At 37.4% G+C, this 23,951-nt stretch overlaps 1 protein-coding gene across 2 annotated transcripts in view; it reads left to right on the forward strand.

The window, feature by feature from the left end:
- LOC102230928 (MICOS complex subunit mic25a-like) overlaps positions 1-23,951 on the forward strand; it is a 74,831-nt gene that overhangs the window by 43,058 nt on the left and 7,822 nt on the right. For both annotated transcript variants that reach the window (XM_023339842.1, XM_023339852.1), the window contains one exon: positions 9,258-9,393. In XM_023339842.1, coding sequence (XP_023195610.1) covers positions 9,258-9,393 — 136 coding nt within the window. The remainder of the gene's footprint in view (positions 1-9,257; positions 9,394-23,951) is intronic.

The raw sequence follows: 23,951 nt of genomic DNA on the forward strand, positions 1-23,951 counted from the left end.
AAACACAGCATCATCAAGGGATAACCAAAGTAAAAAAAAACTGTGATAGAAGCATCATCACATTCTGGGGTTGTTTTTCTTCAGATGGAACTGGGAGCTCAGAAAACGTTGGATGAAATTAGCTAAAGTTACAAATACATTTTGACAGCACAAGATCCCACAAGCTGATAAATTTAGAAGGATTTTGCAAATATTATCAAGTCAACATGTGGGATGGTAATAGATGCTACCTAAGAAGTAGAATTTAGGCTTATGGCCCGGGCCTGACCCAAACCCAACCTGACATTTGTGCGAGGCCAAAATGATTTGCTTGATGGTCAGATTAGGTCAAACTTGGGCTTCTGTGGCCGATTTATTAAGATCAGAAAATGAACAGCACAGAGAAAATTAAGCAGAAATGCACAGTATAAAGTATAAAGATAGTTAATCTACTTGTATATACTGTAGTCTATATAGAGGAGTAGAGAGTTTATTCTTTTGAAGAACTAAAGAAATTAAGGTGCAGAAGTTAATTAGACTGTAACAAGCACAGCACACTGCGCAAAACACATGCAGCTGCATCCTGTTCCACTCCTATCAGTCACACATCCCAGAAGTTTTGCACCTGACTCACCCTGCAGGGGCAAAAAGGAGAGGGAAGACATTAAACAACAAAACTAATTTATCCATAAAGTTACACTGCTTCCTCAAATTATAGCCTGAAAACAAAAGCAGTGAAATCTTAACAAAAAAAAATATCTGGTTTACTTTGGACTCGGGCCTCTAATGAAAGTTAGTCAGATTGCATCGGGCTCAGACACAATGTCTATGGGTTTGGGTCAGGCTTAATGGTTTCTGAGACTGGATTTAAACTTTACAGTAAAGACTATGAAATTGAGTCACTTGTTTCATTAAAGTGTTAAATTAAGGGTCTGCACCTTATGTTACCAGGTTATTTAAACTTTTTGTTTCCTATATTTTTCCCCAAATGATTGTTTTGTGAAAAAAACTGTCTAAAATGATTATTTTCAAATCTTTACAACCCAAAGGCCTGTACACGTCTGTAAGGTTGTGTGGAGTACGAGATCGTTTTCATGCGCACACAGTTTGGATAATCAATATTTAATTGAATTTTAATGGCAGAATAATGATCCTTGAAAGTTGCTCTCAACAATTCATCATTTTCGAAAATTACCAGTAACTCTTTCTGGTCTTTCCTCATGTCAGTGGACAGAATACAAAAAAATCATTACAACATGATTTGTTCTGTTAAATGCAGGCCCATTCATTCATCTCAGCCGTTGTTGTGACCTCCTCGTATACGTTTACAAGAGGCAAAGTGAAGTCTGAGCACCAGTATATAGAAGACCCTCTTTCCCTGGCTGTGGATGCGATAAATACGGAGGGATGGTAGAGGATGATTGAAGGAGTGTACAGATACAAGATAGAGGAGGAGAGGATGTGTACCTTCAGTCAATTGAAAAGCTGTCAAGGTGCAGGTGCATACAAGCTACAAGCTGAAGATAAGAAGCAGCCCTTTCTCTCTAGCTGTTTTCTACTTCACCTTTCCTGCGCTCCCTCTTGTTAACATCTTTCCCTTTCTCTTTTTCACCACAGCACCGGGATTAATCAGACCAGTAATGGTAAAGCAGTCTGTTCGGGAAGCGTCCAGCATGTCAAAAGTCAATTCCTGCCTCAGTAGATAAGACAGAGCCTGTTTGCCTGGCTATATGGTTTTATATGTGGATCCATTTAGTAGTTTGCACCTCTTGGCTTTTACAAATCAGTACAAAATGTTACATTCTTTCCTATTCAAACTCGGCAAATTGGAATTTACAAAAAAAATGCATCTGCTATAAATTTGAGGTTTGACTTTTGTAAAAGTTGAATTTAAAAGTAATCAATCTGAAGTCAGAGCCAGCAGGTAATTAACCCAGTTTAACGAGAGGCTAAATCTGTCAAAGTGTAATTAGTCAATTTACACACTTCAGTAATACCATGAAGAAAGAAAATAACAATAAAAAGTAATTATTTGTAATTCATTGTTATCCCCTTTTAATTAAAAGTACAATGTCAACAAAGCAAATATTAAAAAATACAGAACAAGATTTTCAGGTTAATGGTTAAACACAGTGAAACATTCAGGTGACATTTGATTTCAAAGAAAAATGGCTTGGTCACAATTAAATGAAGGTACTTATCAGTGTGTGAATTCAACAAGGACATTACTATCTACAATATACGTATATTAGTGCTGAAATGTGAGTATTTTCTCAGCAGCACTAAGGAAGAACTGTGTTCACCTACTGATGCCAGTTCATATTATGTACAGCTGAAGAGTCTCTCTTTTTTCATCAGGAGAACGGATCGTCTCACCGTGTTCTGTCTGACTCTTTGTCAATAAGAGAGTTGACCCAAGTCCAGATTTTTATATCTGTAAATCTCCCTAAAGAATACATGGATATACATTTTCTCTCCGACTAGGGTTGGCTAGTGATGTATAATTACTGTGTGTAATTTAAGGTAGTTTCAGAAGACTTTTTTGTTTGTCTTTTTTTTAATTTCCTGAAATGGCATCATAGAACAAAACAATCTAAGCAACTCCTACACAGATAAACAAATGAAAAGTTTATTAAAATGATATAAATGTTACAGAACCAACACATCCTTATTATGTTAGAGATCAGCCTACCTCATTCAGTCTGCACACACCATGCAGCAGGATGCAGCGTTTCCAGCTGATCCCATCCAAGGTTCTGCTTGTAGTCCAGGGAGAGTTTCATATTTTTTATTATCTTATACTCACAGAATCTCCATGATTTTCACTCAGTCTGCTTTTATCCTTCGAGAACCACTGTTTCCCAAGTTTAGATTTAAGATTTGGGTTATAAACTGGGTTCAGCATGTACATATGTGCTGTTTCACTTTAAGCAATCAGAGTTTAAAGAACTAAAGCAAAAATGTGACTTTTCTTTTGGTGAACACTATTGCGTATGTTTTCTTGCTCTTTTAACACTGGCCTAAATCTGTATGGATTTACTCAAAGATGTCAAGTGGATTAATTTCACCTGAAATTAGTGGGAGAGAAGGAGGAACAGCATGGTGTTAAAATTCTAAATCAATTTTCTTTTTATTCTACTTTTCATCTAAGCCAGTGGTGCCCATAGTGGGTCCTGGAGGGCTGGCATCATGCATGTTTTTGTTCTCTCCCTGGTTTAAGGCACCTGGACCAAATGATGTCTCATTAAAAGGCCTAAGAAGAACATTGATTTGTTAAAAAGGTTTACCTCCACCAGGAAGAGAACGAAAACATGCAGGATGCCGGCCCTCAAGGACCCACTTTGGGCACCACTGATCTAAGCAGTGAGACTTTTTTGTAATAGTTTGAAGTAGTCTTGATAAATCAGTCAGCAGTAGGTTTTTAATGTTTTTTACTGGCTTTTTATTTACTCATTTGCAATTTCACAGTGGATAAAGAAGTCTGAGCCATAAAAAGTGCCTCTGTGCGTCAATACGATCTGAAAATTGTGCCTTTACAAAATCTAAGCAAAGACCTGAGACAGAACCTGAGTGCCTCTGCTCCTTTGGAGATGTCAAGTCTTGGGTGTTAAGGTGTCAACTGTCAAACCGTCTCTCAAACCCACACAAAAAACATACTCAGCAGTACTTGTGTTATATACTAGTGTAAGCGGAGCAGACGTGGATTGTTTCAAGCCCTGTAACACATACAGTACATACCCACAGGAGCAAAGGAGGCTGGTGTGAACTGGAACTGTGAGCAAGGTGTGATGTATGGCTGCTGCAGTCATACAGTGTGTGAGGACAGACACAAAACACAGACTGACAGATCCCTGTTTTATCTGACTGGTGAACTGGGCTTTAACAATAGTTGTATAAATTTGTAGCATTTTAAGAGCCTGATAAATATTAGTTAGCATTCGCAAGACTGAATTATCCATAAGTCCATTTATTGTTGCCTAACATGGTCGACTCTGTTGGTGTTTAAACTTAGCAGGGATCCTTTGAGTTGTTTATTTAGTGTGAAATAAATCACACATTAACAAATTTATGTCCTGAGATTAGAAACACCCTTAACTATTTTTAACCCTCCTGAGGTCTTAAGAGATGAGGTCAGTTAGACTCTGATCTTTTTACCATGTGCGCGGTCCGGCGAGGTCACACTGGGTGCGATTTTACAAGGTTTTTTAGTGTGGTTTCAGGAACTGATGGTTTGACAGGAAAACCCTACCTGCTTCCCCGCTGTCCCACCGTGACATTTGCAGCTCTCCTCCTGAGCATCATTCTAACACTGCAGGAGAGTTAAAATGATTAAAACTACAGTATTTCCAATTTAGCTGCTGCTTATACAAAACATGTTGAATAATCCAAGCATTAATTGGAGTACAACTATTTAATTTAGGAAACAAAAATCCTGTGTTGTAGAATAATAATGGTAATTATATTGCTAAAAATTCTTTGTACAGCTCTTGTTAGCCAGCTGAGCAGCATTTACTCAAAGCTTACAACATTTCACATGTTGGACTCATACAGAGAGATGCATCTTTAGCTGTTTCTATTTGCACAATCTCTCTGTAGACTGTCTGAGTCCGCTCTTCTCTTCAGCTCATCCCACAGGTGTTTGACAAGATTTAGGTCAGGAAACTGACATGGTCATGACAAAAGGTCCACTTTATGTCTGGTAAGTTATTTCTATATGCCATAGATTTTGTATATTATCCTTCTGATAGAGCCGATCCATTTTCAGTTTTCTGCTGGAGCCTACCAGACATTCATGACTATCTAACAAGCTTTTCCACATATTCAGGCCTTGTCTCGTGCCAAACCAGACTTTAGCCTTGGTTGCTCATTTGACCAAAGCACAATTTTCCACTGGTTGCTATGGTGATCCGAGGATGCCACTCTTTGCCACAGCTCTCTAATAGGGAGCTTTTGAGATGTTTCTGTCTCTCTTACGCTCCTGCTCACTATGTGTGGTGAGAAGATAATTATCCTGGACCTGCAGCTAAAAGAAATGGGCCTCTGTGTCATTGCTTATTTATACCCCAGGAAAACAGAAAGTCATGGCGGACAAATTCAGAGTTGTTTGAGGAACCAGTAATTGCTCCACCAGTGATTGTTTTGATTCAGAACAATTATTTTCTCCGTAGAACAAATGCACTCAAATTAAAGCTTGGATTCCTCTGTGCAAGATTGTGCTATTGTAATAAAAACTGAATATCCATATCTTTACTAGGGCTTTCCAATTGCAACAAGCAATAAATTAATTAATCTCATAATGAATTAAAACAAGGTCAATAATTTCCATCTGCAAGATTTATTGGTTTTCTCTTTTCTCTCTTTCTACCAAAAGCTGCAGGATAAAAGTCTTCTGTCTGCTGCTTTGGTCTCAAAATAGATTTTTGAAAATTTTGTTTACAGAAACTCTGTAGTTTATTTTATTTGTTGTTTTATTTATTTTAGATATTTAAAATGTCTTCCACTTTTAAATGTTCATTAGAATTTACAGTTTATTGATCTTTGAGAATGTGTTCTAGAATTATGTCATCACCATTTTATTAGTTGAAAATGTTCTGAAAACAAAAATATTATCATTCATTGCAATAACTTCTGGGACAATTTATTGTCCAATAAAATCAGAAATTGACAATTATTTAAGTTAAACATGTTTAAATAATCAAATTGTCGACGTTCTCAACTCTTTGTGTTGCATGAGTTGAGCTTTTTCTACCCTTTTATTTCACTAAGGTTCCACAGTCTGATTACTGTATGAAAATAAAATATAAAGCCAGAAGCCCAAAATCGTAGCCTGTCATAGTCATAAAATGAGTCTGAAATTGTCTTTTCTCTGTTTGCCTTTTGTGTGGGTCTGACTCTTTGAGATGTTAATAAGATTTTCTAATTACTCTAAAACACAGTGCAGATTCCTGTCCTCTGTAGTTGAAAGGACAGAAATAAAATGATGCGTGGGGAAAAACAGAGCTTTATATGTTTAGCCAGAGCCATTAAGGGAGACACAAAAGCATCACTCTTCATCCGTAGCTTGACTCGGAGGCGATAAAAGCATCTTCCTTATCAGCCTTGTAGCCTTGCCATATGACTTTGTAGTTTGCTGCATGTTTCTGTGTCTTCTCTATTCTCCAGTTTGTCTTCATTCATTTCGTTTCCATCTTTTTTTTTTGTTTTTCTCAGTTTTTGGTCCAGAAGTCTGAGGCCTCGTCTGTTCCACCCACTACTGTCTTCTCCGTCGGCGATTAAATATAAAGAACCGCGCCATTAATTAAGCAACTAATCTCGCTGTTTATGTTTTGTCATATTTGCTGCTTACAGATGCGTGGAGAGCTCCCTCCCCTCCAAACAACGAATGCTTCCTCACGCATTAAAACATTTAACAGCTACGGCTCTGTACGCCACTCAGCTGAGAGGGGAAAAAAGAAACCCTCGCCACATCCAGCTCGCTTTTTATTATTTATTTCTGCAAGCGCTTCAGTTAATACTGTTGATTTAAAGCCTCACCTTCAATTTGGTGTAGAATGTGGACAGAGCTTTAGCTTTTTTGCTGCAGCTGAACCAATTTTCTGCTTCAAGCGCCTTTAATAAACCTCGTAGCACTATCAGGAGGCTTCAGCTTCCCTGATGAAGGCCATTTATTTCAAATTAAAGGAGAGTTTCTTATCTTCTGTGGACTCAAATAGAAGGGGGGTGCGAAGGAGATAAAGACGGCGTGCTTTGGTGTCGCACTGTCTGTGTAGTTAATGCGGTGACCAGGAAGGAGGAGGCGAGTCGGAAAAGCAAAAAAGACCCAAGTTGGAGGGAAGACAAAAAATAAGAGTGAAGGAAGGAGGATTAAACTGGCAACATAAAGGAGAAGCATTTGTGTGAATCTGATAGGCTGTCATCTTTTTAAACAATTATCTAACGGAATGCCATTGGATCCTTTCTTCTTGCCTTCTCCATCACTTTATCTCAATTTGTTTTTTTTTTCCTGTTTCTCTCATCATTTACGTGTATTTTTCCTCTTTAAACGTCGCCACCCAGATAAACTCTGTTGTTGCTAGCGTCCGTGCAGATACAGGCACGCTGTAATTGAAATGACTGAGGTCAGCTCTCCTCCACAGTCAAAAGCAAAATGAGTCTTTAATTTAGCTTTCAATTAAACGTGCCGTTAAACGCCCCTCTCAGAGCAGGTGTGTGTGCGAGGAGTAAAGCATTAACACGATGCCACATAAAGTGTGTGTGTGATTTTTGATCTCTAAAGTAGAGTGTGTGCATTCGTACACGTGCCTCCCTGTACCTGTGTGGGCGTACGCAGCTCGTTTGTCTCTACTTCAATCAGTCAGAATCTATTACAGCAAGACGTCGAGGCAGCAAAGCCGTCATCCTTAACACTCACACAGATAGACAGCCAGAGAAAAAAAATTATAATACAGCCCACATATCAAATTAAGCTCAGCTAATTCAATCTCTCAGAGCTCACTTTTTTGCTGTATTTGATCAGAATGAGCCTACCCACTCAATTAAGTGTGATTTAGAGCTAATTGTGTGATTTACAGTGAAGCACGTACCATCCACCCCACTCGTTGTTAAGCAGGTTCCCATCGGTGGAGCCGTAACTTGTTTTTCATCTTTCTTTTATCATTTTTTTTCTATTTAAACACTTCAATTCTCAGTAGACCTTTTTTAAATCTTGAAGAATTGTCACACTAGAAGAAGAAGTGAGATTGAACATGCTTTAAAAACTTTAAATATAAAACAACTCTTGTCTTACTGAGTGTGGGTAGACATTTAAAAATGAATCATAACAGATCCTAAATATCTTTTAAAAAGATCATAGAAACCATTTGTATCACAGGTTTGATTGGTGTCCATTAATTTGTAACATTAATGTTAGGATGGCATAATCCTAACATTAAGCCATGTTAGGACTAATGTTGGGATGTTATTACATTAATCCTAATGTTATAATTAATGGAGGGCATAGTTCTGCTAATGCTGCATTTTCATTTAGCGCTTTTGCTAACTTTGGATACATTTAACATACTAAAGTTTCCCTAATTGAATATTTCCAAATAAATTCAGTTGAAAACAGTTTAAGACAACCAAAAACTGCAATAAATATTGGTACAAATATTTACCCTACATGATTTTTTTTGACATTTTACAAGCACAATGCATTTTATTTAGGTTTTATTCAACAAACCAACAGAAGGCAGCAGGAACATTGCTTGCAATTTCCTATAAATAAAAACCTCAAATGTGGAGCAAACATATGTATTCACCTTTACTCCAAAAAATTTACACTGATAACACATTTTAAGAATTCTTTAAGTAGTTAGACGTTTATTCATGCTCTTATTTTGAAGGGGTGAAGACTGTTTACATTGCAGCTCCATTTCCTCTCCAACATGTAAATTGTATGTTAAAATGAAACTGGGGCTTTAAGGGTAGTCTGTCAAGCGATTAGCGCTTGTTGTAACGATTAATGATTAATCCAGCTGACAAGATGAAGATGAAAACAACACTGGGTTCACAAGGAGACAAGACAGTGTCTGTGGGAAAACTACAAAATTCACTCTGTTGTTTTCTCAGTTAAAAGTTTGCAGTCTTCAACTTGTTTAAAATAAATTCTAATGACTGTAAAATAACCCATCTGTAATTGATTAATCCATATTATGTGATTTCACTTCTCTGAATAGATACATATTGACCAACCCTTAACACATTTTAGTAGAATCAGTTTGCAAATAATAATTATTTAAGACGCTAAACCGACCTTAACTCTTACCCACTTTCTGTAAACGGTTGATTATAAAACAGTTACAGCTCTTTGCAGAAAACCTTGAAATTTCAGCACATTTTGAAGGCACTGAAGATGGGATTCTAATTTTGGATGCTCTGAATATTAGATTTCTTGACCGTGATTGAGATTTAAACAGTGAAATCAGTGTTTTGGAAACTGGATAACCCTAAATTGACTTGGGGTAGGCAGTAATTTATCAAATAATATCCAAAAGTGGTGATGAAAAGTCATTTTAGTTGGTAGGAACGATGTCTCACTGCAGTCGAGTTGCTATGTCTGCCCCTTCCAACTGCACATATCAGACAGAGAGGCAATAAAGTCCACAACTCATTCCTGCAGCTTTACTGGTTTATGTTGCAGCAGTCAGTCACATTTATGTACAGGAGAGAAAATGTAGTTCTTTGTCTCTCTAAACATAAATCCGTCTCTGTGTTTTTGTCTCTGTGTTTTTTTTCTGCAGGTCTCGAAACACGGCTCCTGTGTGTCCTGGCCTGCAGGCGCAGATTTTATCCTGCTACAAGGACAACAAAGACCAGACCTTAAACTGTTCAGACTTGGTTAAAGAATACATGCAGTGTATAAATGCTGCAAAGAAGGTGAGATTTTTTTTCTCTAAATCTGGAAGGGGTAGAAATAGGAATATCAGAGGAGGATATAGACTAGGACTATATCTGCATGGATGGTGTATTCATCATCTGTGTGAGCTAGTTTAGGTTGATTTGCTTTTATGATGCAGGATGAGGAATCTTTAATAAATTCAAAGAAGTGGAACAACAAGAATAAAAATGTTTCCAGTGGCACATTAATGAACTTTTGGGGAACTTTTTGGGGTCCTTTTTTTTTTAGTTTAGACACATTTTCCTGTGTGTTTTCCAACAATATTCCTGAGAAGTGAAAGACTGCGAGCGATAATAATTGCTGTCAGAGTGTGTGCTTGGGAAATGTCATTGATAACAGCTTGCAGAGCGAATATCTGATGTGAAAATACAAAATCAAAGTTTCCTCAGCAGAATCTGTGCTGTTTTCCTCTGAAAGTTGTGAAAATGACAGCTTTTCAGAATGACAGCGTTACTTTAAGATAAGTTCACCTTGTCACCAGAGAGCTAATTTTGGGACAACTTGGGGAATCACAAGAAGGCAGAGTCAGAAAACTTGGGGAATCACAAGAAGGCAGAGTCAGAAAAACAAAACAATAAACCCCAGATAGTGTTATTCTGCCTTTTGATACATTCTGAATGTGATCTTAACTGCATTAGCATTGCAGTGAGTATGTGAGGTTTGGGACTGAAGCAAATGTAATGATGGTTGCAGCAATAATAACTTCAGTTTCTACATTTGGACTGTATAAAGATATTAAATCAAATTGCTTGTGCTCTATATTATCTGAGTACAAATGGGATTTTGTAATAAGAATGCCGGATTATGTGCCTTGCCATTTGATATTTTGGCATATTTAATCTTTTTAATCTCTAAAACGGCTTATGAAAACTTTATTTCTCATTTAGAGACCAGGAAGTCGTTCTCAAGCTCCAGAAATGATTGCTTTTTGCTTAATATTTCAGCTACAAATACCTTTTGTTGATTATATTAGGAGTTATGCTTTGTGAAAGTATTCACACCACCTGAACATTTGATCAATTTCCAAAACAAACTCCAACATATATTTTTGGGATTTTTTGTGGTATTTGTATGCAAAGTAGAGCAAAATTGTCACAAAGGAAAATAAAACGATTTTCAAATTTGTAACAAGTATAAAATGTTTGGCATGAGTTTGTTTTCAGCCTCCTGAATAAAAACTAGGTAGAAACATCTTTTATTGCCATTATGGCTGCGTCCACACAGCCCACCACTCATGGCTCTGACTACGCATCAAGACAGACAGTCAATTCTCCACAGAATGGCCATCGCCATTATTTGTTCTTTCTTTTCATTAGCTGCCCTCGTGTTAGGATTTTGTGACAGACTTTAAAGTTGGTCCATAGATGGCGGCATCCATAAGTACTTCCTCAAACAGCTGCACAGACAAATCCTCACTTTACCTGTCCATTAAAACTGCTTTTGTTATTTGTGGTCAGCCAATAAGCAATTAATTTTAAGCATCAAGGGAAACCAAAAAAGTTACAGTATACATGCTTTTACTAACACTGATGTCTTTTTAGCTGCTTTTTTTCTTGCATGGTCTGAAATGGTGTTAGAACCGCTGCTTTATTCTTCATCTGCAGATAAATGAAGTTTGTTCCCAACTGCAGCAGATTAAAATTCCCGTAAACTCAAAGAGAAAATAAGAGGAGAGTGATGAGAAGCTGAAAGAGTATTGGTATCCTGCACTTCTAAGGCTTCTGCTGTAAAGGCATTTTGAAGCTATAGCTGCTTATCATGTCAGATAACAAGAAGTGAAAAAAAAGAAAAACACTACTACAGTTGATCAGGGAGAATGTGTGTATGTGTGTGTTTGTTGTGTGAGAATAGCTTGATTCATTGCTGCGTGTTTTACCCCGCACAGCCGGGACTTTCATCTTGATTGGCCCCGGAGGCACATTGCTAACTTTCACTCCTGTCGGTGGGAAACTTTTGAAACTTCTTCCTGATTATGTGTCTTTAAAAGTCGTTGCTGTTAGTTTTGTTCTTACTGACAACTTTTCCTCCTGTGTAGAAGCAGATTCTGGATAGAGCTGCACAGCATGTTAGGAAAACATGCAGTAGTTTTCCTGAATGCAAGACTCAAATTAGTCAATTGTCTAGGAAGCTGTTGGGGTAAAATATTATTTTAATCTCGAAAAGATTTTATTGTCTTTCTTTGGCAACTTAATGACTTCACCACTTTACCTTCTTATATGCATACATTAAGATGTTGAGTCCACAGTTAAGATCTGATTGCTCAACATTGGCAGTATTATGTCTGTTCCAGTTTATAACACAATCAAGTAACTGTTACCTTCAGGTGTTATAAAAATTCTGTATACATCGAACCTTTCAGACATAGCTTTACGTTTGCATCTTTTAAGTCATAAAAGAAATTTGACTTCACAATTTTTCTCTTTGAAATGGGGCCTGTTTCACTCTTTGTGAAATAAACAAGCTCTTTTTTGATGGAACGATCTGGTGACATAAAAATGCAACTTTTTTGTTTTCATATTGTTTAAACTAAGTTATTTTTGTTTTTATTTTTTGTATGATCACACAACAATAATCTTTCTTTTCTCAAACATTCACAACATCATGTAAGAAAAAAAAACGAATGTGCTCTTTTGATCCATAATCTTTCTTTTTCTTTTTCTATGTGTTAAATGGATGAAAGAGAACTTAACTAGAACAGAAATCAGTCCTGTTTCTTTTTTGTCATTCCAAGGAATCGACTGTGATGTGTTTTGATCAGTGTCACAGCGGGTCAGTGGACAGGCCTCATATCACAGATGTCTCCCTGCTGGGTTATGCAACCATCTTCCTACACTCACGCATACACACACATGTGGGCGTGTGCGTGCGTGTGTGTGTGTGATAGTCTGCTTAAATGCATGCGAATTTGATGAAAAACGAGGGGAGGATCCCACGAAGCCAGCGGAGTGGAAGCAAATAACCTCTAGTCATTATCCGCTGGGAAGCGCGGCTCGACATGCTCACCGCTACGCGGAATGCGAACACGCTGCCCAGACGCTCGGCGGGTTTCTGTAGTCATTTATCTGCGCTCTCGGAGGCGAACATATTCACAAAACGCACCGAATTTCTACAGTCACTGTGGGATTCTTAAGTTATTTAGTGTCAGACTTAGAAGCAGCCAGGTTGTGATCAGGTTCAGAGACTTGGTTTACAGCAGAGCAAATAGATGAAGGAAATAAGGCGAACTGACATGGGGAAGGATAAAAAGCTGTGGGAGAAGTTTGGAAAAATCAATTGGGAGACAATAGAGGGAAAATAAGTGGAAAAAATATGAGGAAATGAACTGCATTCCATCATTCAGTAGCTTTTAGATCCATCTTCATAAGGAGCTGTTTGAAGTAAATGTGATCTTTATGAAATTATCAGCCAGTGTAGTGGAATTACATCTACAGTTTCAGCTTTTACTATGTAACAAAACAATGCATGTGCTCATATCATATTAGTTTGTGCAGTGATGTGGTTATTATAACTACAGATGCATTAATCCGGTATCAGTATCTGTATCGGTGCCAATATTGAAAAGAAATCTAGATTGTGTATTATGACTATGTGCCCGATCTATAATGGCATATCTATTCCATCTCTGTTTCAGTGAGCTGTGCTGGTGCAGAGTTACCAAATAAATTTGTAATTCAGCACATTTATGTCTGTGTCTTTAGTCAGTTCAGCTTAATTTGTATTGGATCAGTACCAGCCAATACTAAACCTCAAATATCCACATCGGAAGTAAAAAAAAGTGTATCGTGCATCCCAAAGTAAAATCTGATTGGATTTATAAAAACTCACAAATTGAGAGATGGCGTGTTCAGCACCATGTAAGTGCTGAAAGAAGAAAAGGAGGGGAAAAGCAAAAGCAAGAGATAAGTAATTACTCTCCAACATCCAGAGAGACAAGTGGAGCCTCAGCAAGGCCAGACTGTGGTCAACTCCAAGTTCACACCTTCAGTAACGTCAAATGCCGTTATTTTCCTCCTTAAGCAGGGCCAACCGCTGAGACACATGCACACGTTCACATTTATATCCAAAGCCCTGCTGAGGGTTACACAGGTGTAGCAGGCTTTGGTCTAATACCCTGGGAGTTACTCCTGAAGTTAAAGCTGCCCATCAGACCGAGGAGGAGGGGGGAAATAAACAGAACCACACAGAGAGAAGTGAGAGAGACAATCAGAGAGCAGAAAAACATTTCAGTTGAAAACAGCAGAGGGATCCAGACGGAGATTTAGAAACACTTCTTCGTTTGTGCATCTGGCTCTATTCCCACTTGGAGAAAATCACAGAAGTCACTTCTTATTCCGTTTGAAGTTTTACTATAAATTTTCCTCTGACAGAATGACACATTTTAATTAAACCATAAAGTAATAGTTTTAGGGGTTTTTTCAGTTTCTCGCAAAGCCCAAAATTTTAATGAAATTCAGTTTATGTGGATATTTGTGGCCGCATACGTTTTAAGACACAGGGGACAGCAGTTAACTTTGTTCTGGGAAACAAAACATGAATTTTAGAGGCCGACCAAAGCTAGCATAATATAGTTAGCTAAATAATTATAATAAAACAGGACATGAAAATTGTGTCTTCTGGTTGCTGGTAAAACTGAGATCACGAAGTAGGATTGTTGGAGTTATGTGTTTTTTTTTTCAAACGATCCTCTGTATGAAGGTCCAGTATGATTTAGAGGTGCATCGATTGCAGTTTTCTTCTTTCTAAAGCCTAATCTGGCGATTCTGATTGTGGCAAATACATTTTTTTTTAAATATACTGTAAGTGACGCTGTCAGGTATTAAAGGTCACTTTCAGTGCGCCAATCTTGTTTCACTGCAAACTTAAAAAAATGATAACGTCTCTCATTTGCACATGATGTCATGCTTTCACATTCAAATGACAAGTTTAGAGCACTTTGGTCCAAAATACTAAATTTACTAAAGTGCACAGCTGTATTCTTCTTTTACAAATTCAACTTTCACTAAAATCTGATCCTCTCCCTTTCTTGTGAACCCACCCTCATTTATCATCTTGTGAACTAAATTTTTCATTGAATCAAACTAGAGGATCGGCATGACATCGCTTCTGGTCAATAAATAAATATTACTGGATATAAACAACTGATATTTATTTTTATCTTGTTGCCATCTCTTTCTCGTTGTTTTTTACCCAAAGATGTCAAAACATTAGTAAAATATATTTAATATCTGTAAATATTGGTTATCGAGCATAACTGCGATATTCATATTGGATATTGATATCAGCCCAAATTTTTATACTGAGCCTGCAGACCAGTAGGGGTTCACTCCCAGTTTTCCAGGAACCACTCTTTGAGAAAGATTGAAATAGAGAGGTATTGGATCAAACTTCTCCAGTTTCTTCACCACACACACATTCAGCTCTTCTGCTGAACTACCGCACCTTTATTTTTTATTTTTGTCACTTTATTATGAGGCGTTGGATGAGAAGTATCATCAAATTCTTTTCTGTAGCTGTAACAAATATCATCTGGTTGTTTGGCGGCCATTTTCTGTGTTGTGATTGGTGTATTTGTATAAGGCTCTGTGGTAAGACACCTGAAAGTAGTGGCTAAAAATAATTGCTTCATCAACTTTTGATGATGGTATTTTCAGACAGAAATGCTGTTGACAGCCTGACAATAAATACGTTTCTGTAGCCTCAGTCTGAATGTTGGCTGATTTTTAGCAAGGCCAGTGAATCACAGTGGAATGCTGTAAAATCTAATATTGATTTTTTCTGTAGGTTTCTTTTTGTTTTGGTTGTTGTTTTTCTATTTTCTTTAATGTCAGTGGTGTTGCTGATTGAACAAAGATCACAACAGCTCAGTCACTCCACTGGTATCTATCAGTACCAACAAGCAAGAAGAGAAACACAAAGGAGAAGTGGAGGATAAGTAACTGGATTATTGAAGAGTATAAGATAAACATAAAGCCAAACTTCAGTGGTTATAGTGGTAGATGAAAGGCTTTTAGAGAAACACTAAAAGCAGTGGAGAAGGGAGAAAGATAAAGAAAGATTTCATAGCATTAAGGCAAAGCCAAAGAGCGCAATAAAGAAGAAACAATTAGCTGTAAGGTGAAAGCTGAAAGGAAGTGCTGACAGGTGGAAGCTGGAAATTGGTTCAAAGAAACAGATATTTTAATAGGCTTCATCTAAAGGCAGAGCAAGAGGGTGAAAAAGCAAAAAACTGTACTTGTTATGAGTACTTAGAAGTGAAATAGTACAAAACATAAATGATAAAAAGAGTATAATGGAGAAAAGAGACGAAAGGGCAAAATGCGAGCAAGCAGAGGTGGGAAAAGAAGATGAGGGCAAACAAAAATAAAAAAATGTCAGAAAAGTTGAAGATAAATATGGTGATGAGGAGCAGCTTGAGTATAAAGAACAGTTAAGGAGACAGAAGGAGGGAGATGAATTAAAGAAGAGGTAAAGATGAAGCAATTTTTTCTACTTTTTGCTGTGTTAGGCAATTTCTGATTTAATATGCCTATTTTTAAAGAACTTACAGTTAGGTTTAGTTTGCTGTGAGGATGTTTTAAACACTGAGCACACTTCTGCTAATGTGCTAATAGCCGAGCTATTTTTTCACTTGGCGTCTTTGCTAAATCTGAAAATGTTTAGCGGTACTTAGCTTCCCCTAAATAAATGTTTCCCCTATAAATAAAGTAGTTTGACGTTTATATTCATGCTCTTATTTTGAAGTGGACTGTTTACGCAGCAATTCCATTTCCTTTACTAATGTTCTTTGTTTTAAAGTAACTTATTGAGCATCTGGCAAATATACAACAAATGTTCACGGAATTTTGTGAACAGACAAAAATTTCAATCTCTTCTTTTGCAGAGCTGGTAGAGATGTACCCCGAAGTAACCTTTTATTTTAGTAGCAAAAGCAACGTTCTCATGCACTACTTTGTGCTGCTCTGTCACATAAAAATCCCAGTGAAAGTACATTACAGTTTGTGCTTATAATGTGTCAAAATGTGAAAGAGTTCAGGGGGTGTGAATACTTGTGTGAAATGCCTTCCACATAGGGAGAAGGGTTAGAGGTAGGCCCAGGATAAAGAGACGTGTAGAGGAACAGCAGTAGACAGTCGGCCCCTCTGCGGTCGACACTAATGAAGAAGAATGAGGGGCCTCTGCTGCTGGTTGGACCTGCTGCTGTCCGCGCGCGCACACACACACACACACACACACACACGCACACACAGATTTTCCCTTATGTACACCTCAAGTTTTGACACAAAAATCTGTGAAGCGTACAACTAGCTGAACTCCACTCACCTCATATTGCTGCGCATGAATAAATATTACAAAGTGTCTGGGAGCTTCATGAAAGTAGGCCTAATTATCAACTAGATTTGTCTTGGTTGTTCAGAGAGAAGTCAAAACGTGTTCAGAGGAGTCCGACTTCCTGCTCCCAAATTGCTTTAGGTTGCTTTAATTGGGGCTAAAACCTCAGAACCATATCTGTTTTTTCCCCTTTTTGCAGAGTACATTTTGTTTTTGGTTTTTGAGGGATTTTTTTTCAGTCAATATACAGCAGAGCATAGTATATTATAGTATATGACCAAACTTTATCTTTACACTTTCCATTTGTAACACTGAGCCATTGACTTGATTATATTTTTGAAGGTTATATTCCTTTTTGGTCCCTTTTGTTACATTCATGTCACTGGCATGCTCTCTTTTAGAAGTCTGTGTGAATCTTGGACTCTACAACAGCAAAAAACAGAAAAAGAAGGAATACATACTTTGTCCCAGTTGGCTTTTTTATAAAAAAATGGATACATGATAGACACTTTATCTTCTTTTTTTCCTCAAAATGTTGTGTTGTATAGAATAATTCAGTGAAAAATCTGGAGATTTGACTCTAGTCAGCCATGACCTTGTCACATTATCCCAGGGGAAGCCGAACAAAAAGCAGACTGAAACAATGATGGACAAATATGGGATGCCAGGATTCCCCTATATAAAAAAGTAATAAATGTGACAAACTTCTGTAGATTCTTAATGACTACAGATATACCACAAAGCTCTGATGTTTAATTGGGGAGGTATGTTCCATCTGTTTCCACTCTTTTCCCTCCATTTCTTGTTTGCTGCTTTCCATTGCAGGCAGGAATTGGCCTGCTAAGGAAAGGAATAACAACTGAACAAAAAGGGATGAGTTGTTTCCTGCATGCAGTTCTCCTGCTTGCCTTCATCTCTTAATCTGCTGCTGCCGTCCAGAAATATTAACCCTAACCCATAATAATACTAAATATTTGTAATCCTACCCGTTGTATTTCTGCATTTTCTTTTACATTGCAGCACAGAACATCAAAATCATTTTATTTGCATTTTCTGAAAGATCGTCACAATGTAGCAGCATACAACTTTATACCTGGTCAAGTAGAAGTATTGGTGCATCCTGTAGATTTACATTAAAATAAGCTTTTTCATTTTAACAAGAAGTTTCTTCTGTCATTAATAATATCAATGTTTTAGAGAATATTTTGGAGCTCTAATCTGATAGAGAATCTTGAAAGGAATTTTATAGTTTAGTCCAGAGAAGCTAAAAAACAGGAGGCAAAGAGAACTTCCAGCCTCAAAGACTTGGATGTCAACACCAAAGAAAAATTTCCAAATACCAACAGAAACGGTCAAAAAGCTGGTCAGCAGATGGGTAAATGTTAATTGCAAAGCATTATCCCAAACTTAGAAAATTTTAGTCATTATCTTAAAATAGAGAAGGTATTGATAACTGGAAACCCAATAGCCTTTCATCAAAACTAGCCAACCTTTTCAGAAGAGGATTAAGATGTTTTCATATCTGATAGTCCTGTAGACTTTGTTCTGTTGGGGACCAAAATTGCAACATTTGTTACAATTTCAGCTGTTGGCTTTCAGACTGCACTGTGTCAAATGAACAAAATCGTTAGAAAAGCCTGTTCTCTCTCATTCACGCGAGACACATAGGTGTGTTTTGGTTGTATTTACCCAGAATGCCTTATGCCATAGTCTGCTTCAGGGTTTTGGAGTAGTCTCTGGTCCGCTTGGCGTTCACATGCATTCAAACCGCACCAGAGTTCATTTCAACCGAACCCAGACCGAGGTTTGTAAGCGGACCAGAGTTTTGCTTTTTTGGTCTGCATCAGAGTCCAATTGCATGAAACGAACCGAGCTTTCTGGAGAAACAAATTAGATTTCGATTAAAAGCGGACCAAACAGAGCTGGTGTGAATACACCTTCAATGAGAGAAACAGGAAAAACACTCTGGAGGAGCGCCGTAGCTCAGGTGTGAGAAACTGTTAACAGGACAACTCTTAGTCATTCACTCTACAAATCTGGCCTTTTTGTGGAAGAATGGCAACAAGAAAGTCATTTTTGAAAGATAACTGTAAGAACAGCTTTTAAAGTTTGTCACAAGTCATTCAGGGGACACAGAAGAGACGTAGGAGAGGCTGCTCCTTTCAGATGAGATCAAAATTAAATTCTTTTGACCTACTTGGAAACGACTGTGTCTGTCGGAAAACGGACACCATACATCACCCTGAACATGTTGTTTAGCAGGTTTTTTTTCACAGGGACAGAGAAAATGTTCATGATTGGATGATGGATGAGGCTAAATACAAAGCAAGCCTGCAGGGAAATTTGTTAAAGGCCAAAAAAGACTTGAAACTGGGGCAGAGGTCTACCTCCCAGCAGGGCAGTGGGCATAAATCTGTAGTCACTGCCACAGTGGAATGGTTTACATAAAATGACATTCATATTTTAGAATAGTCTTGTCAAAGTCCAGAAGAATCTGGGATAAAACTTTGTGTACTTAGTGTTTGCAAATCAACTAGTTATTTTAAGAAGCACTGAATTAGAGAAAATCAAATTTAATTCGGTGTTTTCCTATTCAGCTAAATACCAAAACATTTAGATATGTAACAAAGTATAACAAACCATTAAATTTTCCATCCAAGCAACAGTTTGCAGTTCATCAATACTGTCCATATTGATGAAAAAATATAATTTGTAGGTCTACTCTAGAGTCTCGTTCTCACAGCTGGAGTGAGAGTGAGGTATGTCTGGGTAGAATGCAGAGAACGCCAGACGTGAGTAAAATCTGCTCTGGAACATGTTGTGTTTAGTTTACCTTGAGAATTTCAGAGCAGGCTCATTGATTGCTGCTACACGGTTGATACGTTTAGCTGCATCCACGACATTAACGAGCAAAACAACCTACTCCTTGGAGAGTATGGTGAAGAAGCTATTCTTCTTCACAGGAAGTGTGTTTCTGTAAAACCATCTTGGCACATTCTGGTGATATTGAGTACCTCTGACCAGTTAGTTGATCAACCTGATCAACTCAAAGAATTGACAAACCCAGCGAATAGCTCGGTTGCTACATGAAGTCTGTGGTAAACATTTCTGGAAAATGTCTTGATTGAGTCCAAAACTATTTTCATTCAACAAAGAAGTTGTTTTCTGAGCTGAAATGACAAACATGTCTCTAAATCTGCCAGAGATGTGAGATCTTGTTACATGTATATGGTTATGCACTTTATTTTGGGTTTGTTTTGGGTGTATGATCAATTATCATTAGATTTGCATCCCTTTTAGGCATAACAAGCCTTCAGATGATGAGTTTCCATGATGTTTTTGTAGTAAAGGTCTTTGTATCTACACTGTTAGTACTTTAAGTGACATAACGTCTTTGCTCATTGTCTGAAGTCCAACCTTTTTAACTTTTCTTTGTTGCTGCAATCAAAAGAATTCATGTCATTAAGCTTTCCAGCAAGTAGGATTTATTTCATAATTTATCAAACCTCTTCCTGGAACACATTGATCACAATCCAAGGTGCACAAATCAAATCAAACTGAAAAACCTGGTTTGTTTGTGCCATGCCACACTCCACAGCTTGTTAGCCAGCAGCACGGTAAGCTTAAACCTCTGATTGGGACAGTTTCGCCATAGCAAGTGATTTTTTTTCTTCTTCTTCTGCTAGGAACCATGCTGAGCACCTCCCATTGAAGGTCTAACCACTTTATGCAGTGATCAGAGGGATAATATTTCTGCTTTCCAATCCAATCAGAGTAACATGATTTATTCATTTTTGTTTTTTTACTTTTTTGACCACGGTTGATTTTTTGTTGTTGTTGTTTTCCAAACTGAATTTTGCACTTGTTGACTTAAAAAAAAAACTGCGTTGCTGGCAGTCATGGACTTTTGAGGGAGAGAAACAAACAAAAACATGCTGCAGATAGCAAATTGCCTATTAGCGATCTATCCCAGTGTCTCACTGTGGAGTGTTTTTATCCTTTTAATATTTCAATAACTTTTGTTTAATGTATCAATCGCAGTCAATGTTTTTGGCTCTAATTATCGACTTTGTCAAACCATCACACAAAATCATAACTTCGACTTCTGATTGTTGTTGCTTCTCATGACTATGAGCTATACTAAAGATGGTAGATCAAAGTGATTGGAGGCTTTTCTGGGATTAGGAAGAAGTGGACACGCCCCACACGCAGAGGTCTGCCATTGGTGTTAGTGTTAGCTATCAAATGATCAAAATAGCACATTAAATCTTAAATGTACTTTAGTGCTTTGCTAAAAAACCTAGATAGGCTGCACTGACCAGAACATAATTAAAACAACCCATCTCACATCTATCCAGGTGACTGTTGTAGATGTTTTTACACCTGTTAATATTGTAAGGGACACATTTAAAAGTATTCTTATGCCACTGCTCAGGATTCGTTTGAAAGTTTCAAAACCTTGTCAGATGTAGTGCTCTTTAGTTGCCTTTTTTGAGCTGTTTTAGTGAGATCTTTTGACAATTCCTCTCCTCCTACCATCACCTTGTATTTACCTCCTTTCTCTGTCCAAAACTCTATTTCTGCTCTTGGTCTTTGTCTTTCTTGATGTATTCTGTTTTGTCTCTTGTTCGACTTTTTCCATGCCCCCTCTCCTTCTCTCTCTTTTTTGTCTGTTTTTCATTTTTCCTCCCCCTTCTCTGCAGTAGACTTATTGATTTTATTTTCATAGTGTTGGTAGTTGTTCCCCTTGTCATAAACTATCAGTGTTGCCTCCTTTCATGCTGGCATTGATCACTGTGCAGCCAATCACAACCAATCTCCACAAGGCATCATTATCTGCTCTTACTGTTTCTCTTTTGTTGCTTATCTGTCTTGCATCGTCTGCTCTGTGGAGTATATTTTTCAATCGGGCAATTCAAAGGTTTGGCGAAATAACAGGGTTGTTCATGTTGGTATTTATGTCATTATTTTTGTCCCCTTCTTTTGTCTTGTTTTTTTAGGTTAGGTCCTCGTGTTTTGTCACAATGTGTCATTGGGTGAAATTACAACTTTCATATAAAAACTTTAGTAAAAAATATGTTCCTTTGTTTGTCCATCTGTCCATCTTTTGTGATATTGACATTAGCTGAGATACAAAGACTTTTCTCTACTCTTCATCAGAGTTATTTAAAGAATTCCTGAATCATTCCCAAACCAGCTGTGAGATATATTATGGTCCTAGACCACTTCCAACTAAAGCCTCTACAGGAGGGCTTTCATGCCCATTTCCTGAACTATCATAACTGGCACCTTACCAGTAACTGGCAACTCTACACTGAGCTGCTTTTGTTTCATCAAAACAAAAGGGGGTGATCAAAGCATATCAAAAAATTAATCAAAAGAAATTTGTTCAAATTTTTAAGCTATCTATAAGTGAAAAAAAAATCCTGTTATTTCTGTATTTTACTGAGAAGTGAGCAAAACAATCTAGGGATGTACAAAATACTTACCAACTGTACTTTTCTTTTAAGTCTTTTCGTACAATTATAAGTGAACTATCACTGCCATCCACTGACTGTTATAAAAAAAATCTTAAGGCATTTCTTCTTGGCACAGTTTTTTTTGTTCGCTTTCTAGGATAGAAAATCTCTCTTTTATTCAACTCGTTAAATAATTTTTATCCACTGTAATTGCTTGTTTTATTTTTTAGACGTTTTTAGCCCTTTGAGATCTCAAAATAAGAATATCTAAAAATTTCACTACCTTTTCAACACCCTGAAAAAAACCACACCACTGACTTCAAATATCGGTTTTTAATATAACCCTAGCTTTATATATCAGTATCGGCCAATACCGATGTTGGTGCCGATATATCGTGCAACCCTAAATATTTCAGATAAAATAGATGCTTAAAAAAATTATATTTTTTTTTACTATTTTCATAGTATGTAGGTAGACCTGTCGCGATAAACAATAAATCAATTAATCGCACAATAAATGAAAACTATCGACGTCATTTTAATTATCGGCATTATCGTCTCTTCCGGCCTTTTTCTCTTTCTGTTGATGACACTGAATGAAAAAAGGCTCAACTCCGGTGCTCTCCACTGACCCTCCCTTCCTCATTTCCTTAGTGTAAAGCCCAGTACACTCTATACATTGTAACGTTGGCGGCCGATTGGCGGCCCATTTTTAAAACCTGACAGACCACACAATAGCCGACAGAAATCCTAGGTATAACGGTTCGATCACGTTCGGTCCTGCCATGTGGTGTCCAACAATGGGCACAAAATAATGGCTACAAGTCCAGTTAACTAATTTTAAAACCAGGCATTAATCAGTGCTTTACTACAATCTACCTGCAATGCATGTGGCTAGTGTCATTCCTGACTGAATGAAAATCATTATAACCTATTTACGTCACGTTAACGAAGAACAGCTGAAAAGTTACCGAGTTTATCAACTGCGGTAGCAGTTTCACTCCAACTCCTCCTCTTGTCATTTCTATATTATTTGCACAAAATGTTGAATAAACATTAATGTTGTTTCCACATATAATCTCCAATGTCGTTGAACTTCCGGTTGCACTGTGTCAGCTGTTTGGGAATCCCCTCCATAATTTCCCCTCAGAAAGCACGCAGGGGATTCCGGGCTTTCTGATTGGCTACCTGTCACATTTCACAGGCTGCGTTAAGATCCCAGTCGGAAAACCCCTGATTTTTATTTCAGAGCGGCCACAACGGTCTACTGTAACACACCACACACTACAGGAGGATTGGTTACAAAATCTTAAAACGTCCAACGTTCTAAGATTGTCATAAGGGGAAAATCGGGGCAAAAAATCGTGTAGTGTGAACTATTGCATCAGGTAGTCGGATGTGCAAACCTTTCTATTTAAATCTAATTATTACTGAAGGGCAACATAATATACAGACTTCATAATCTGCACTCTTTTGGTTGAATGCAGTATTTATTTCCACTTTGGCTTTATGTTGTTTAGTTTTTATTCAAGTACATTTTTTGTTTATGGAGACTGAGAATCCATTTTATTTTTGTTTTTGGTTGTTTTGTTTATTTTGTTTATCAGTTCCAGTGTTAAATGTTCCTTTGAAAATAAAGTGTATCTATCTTTGGCAGGAAATCACATGCATTATTACATCATTTCCATTAAATCAGTGTAAAAAGGTCTTCAAACAATATTATCGTTTATCGCAATAATTTTTGAGAC

The sequence above is a fragment of the Xiphophorus maculatus genome, chromosome 1, assembly GCF_002775205.1.
Source record: "Xiphophorus maculatus strain JP 163 A chromosome 1, X_maculatus-5.0-male, whole genome shotgun sequence".
Taxonomy (NCBI): domain Eukaryota; kingdom Metazoa; phylum Chordata; class Actinopteri; order Cyprinodontiformes; family Poeciliidae; genus Xiphophorus; species Xiphophorus maculatus.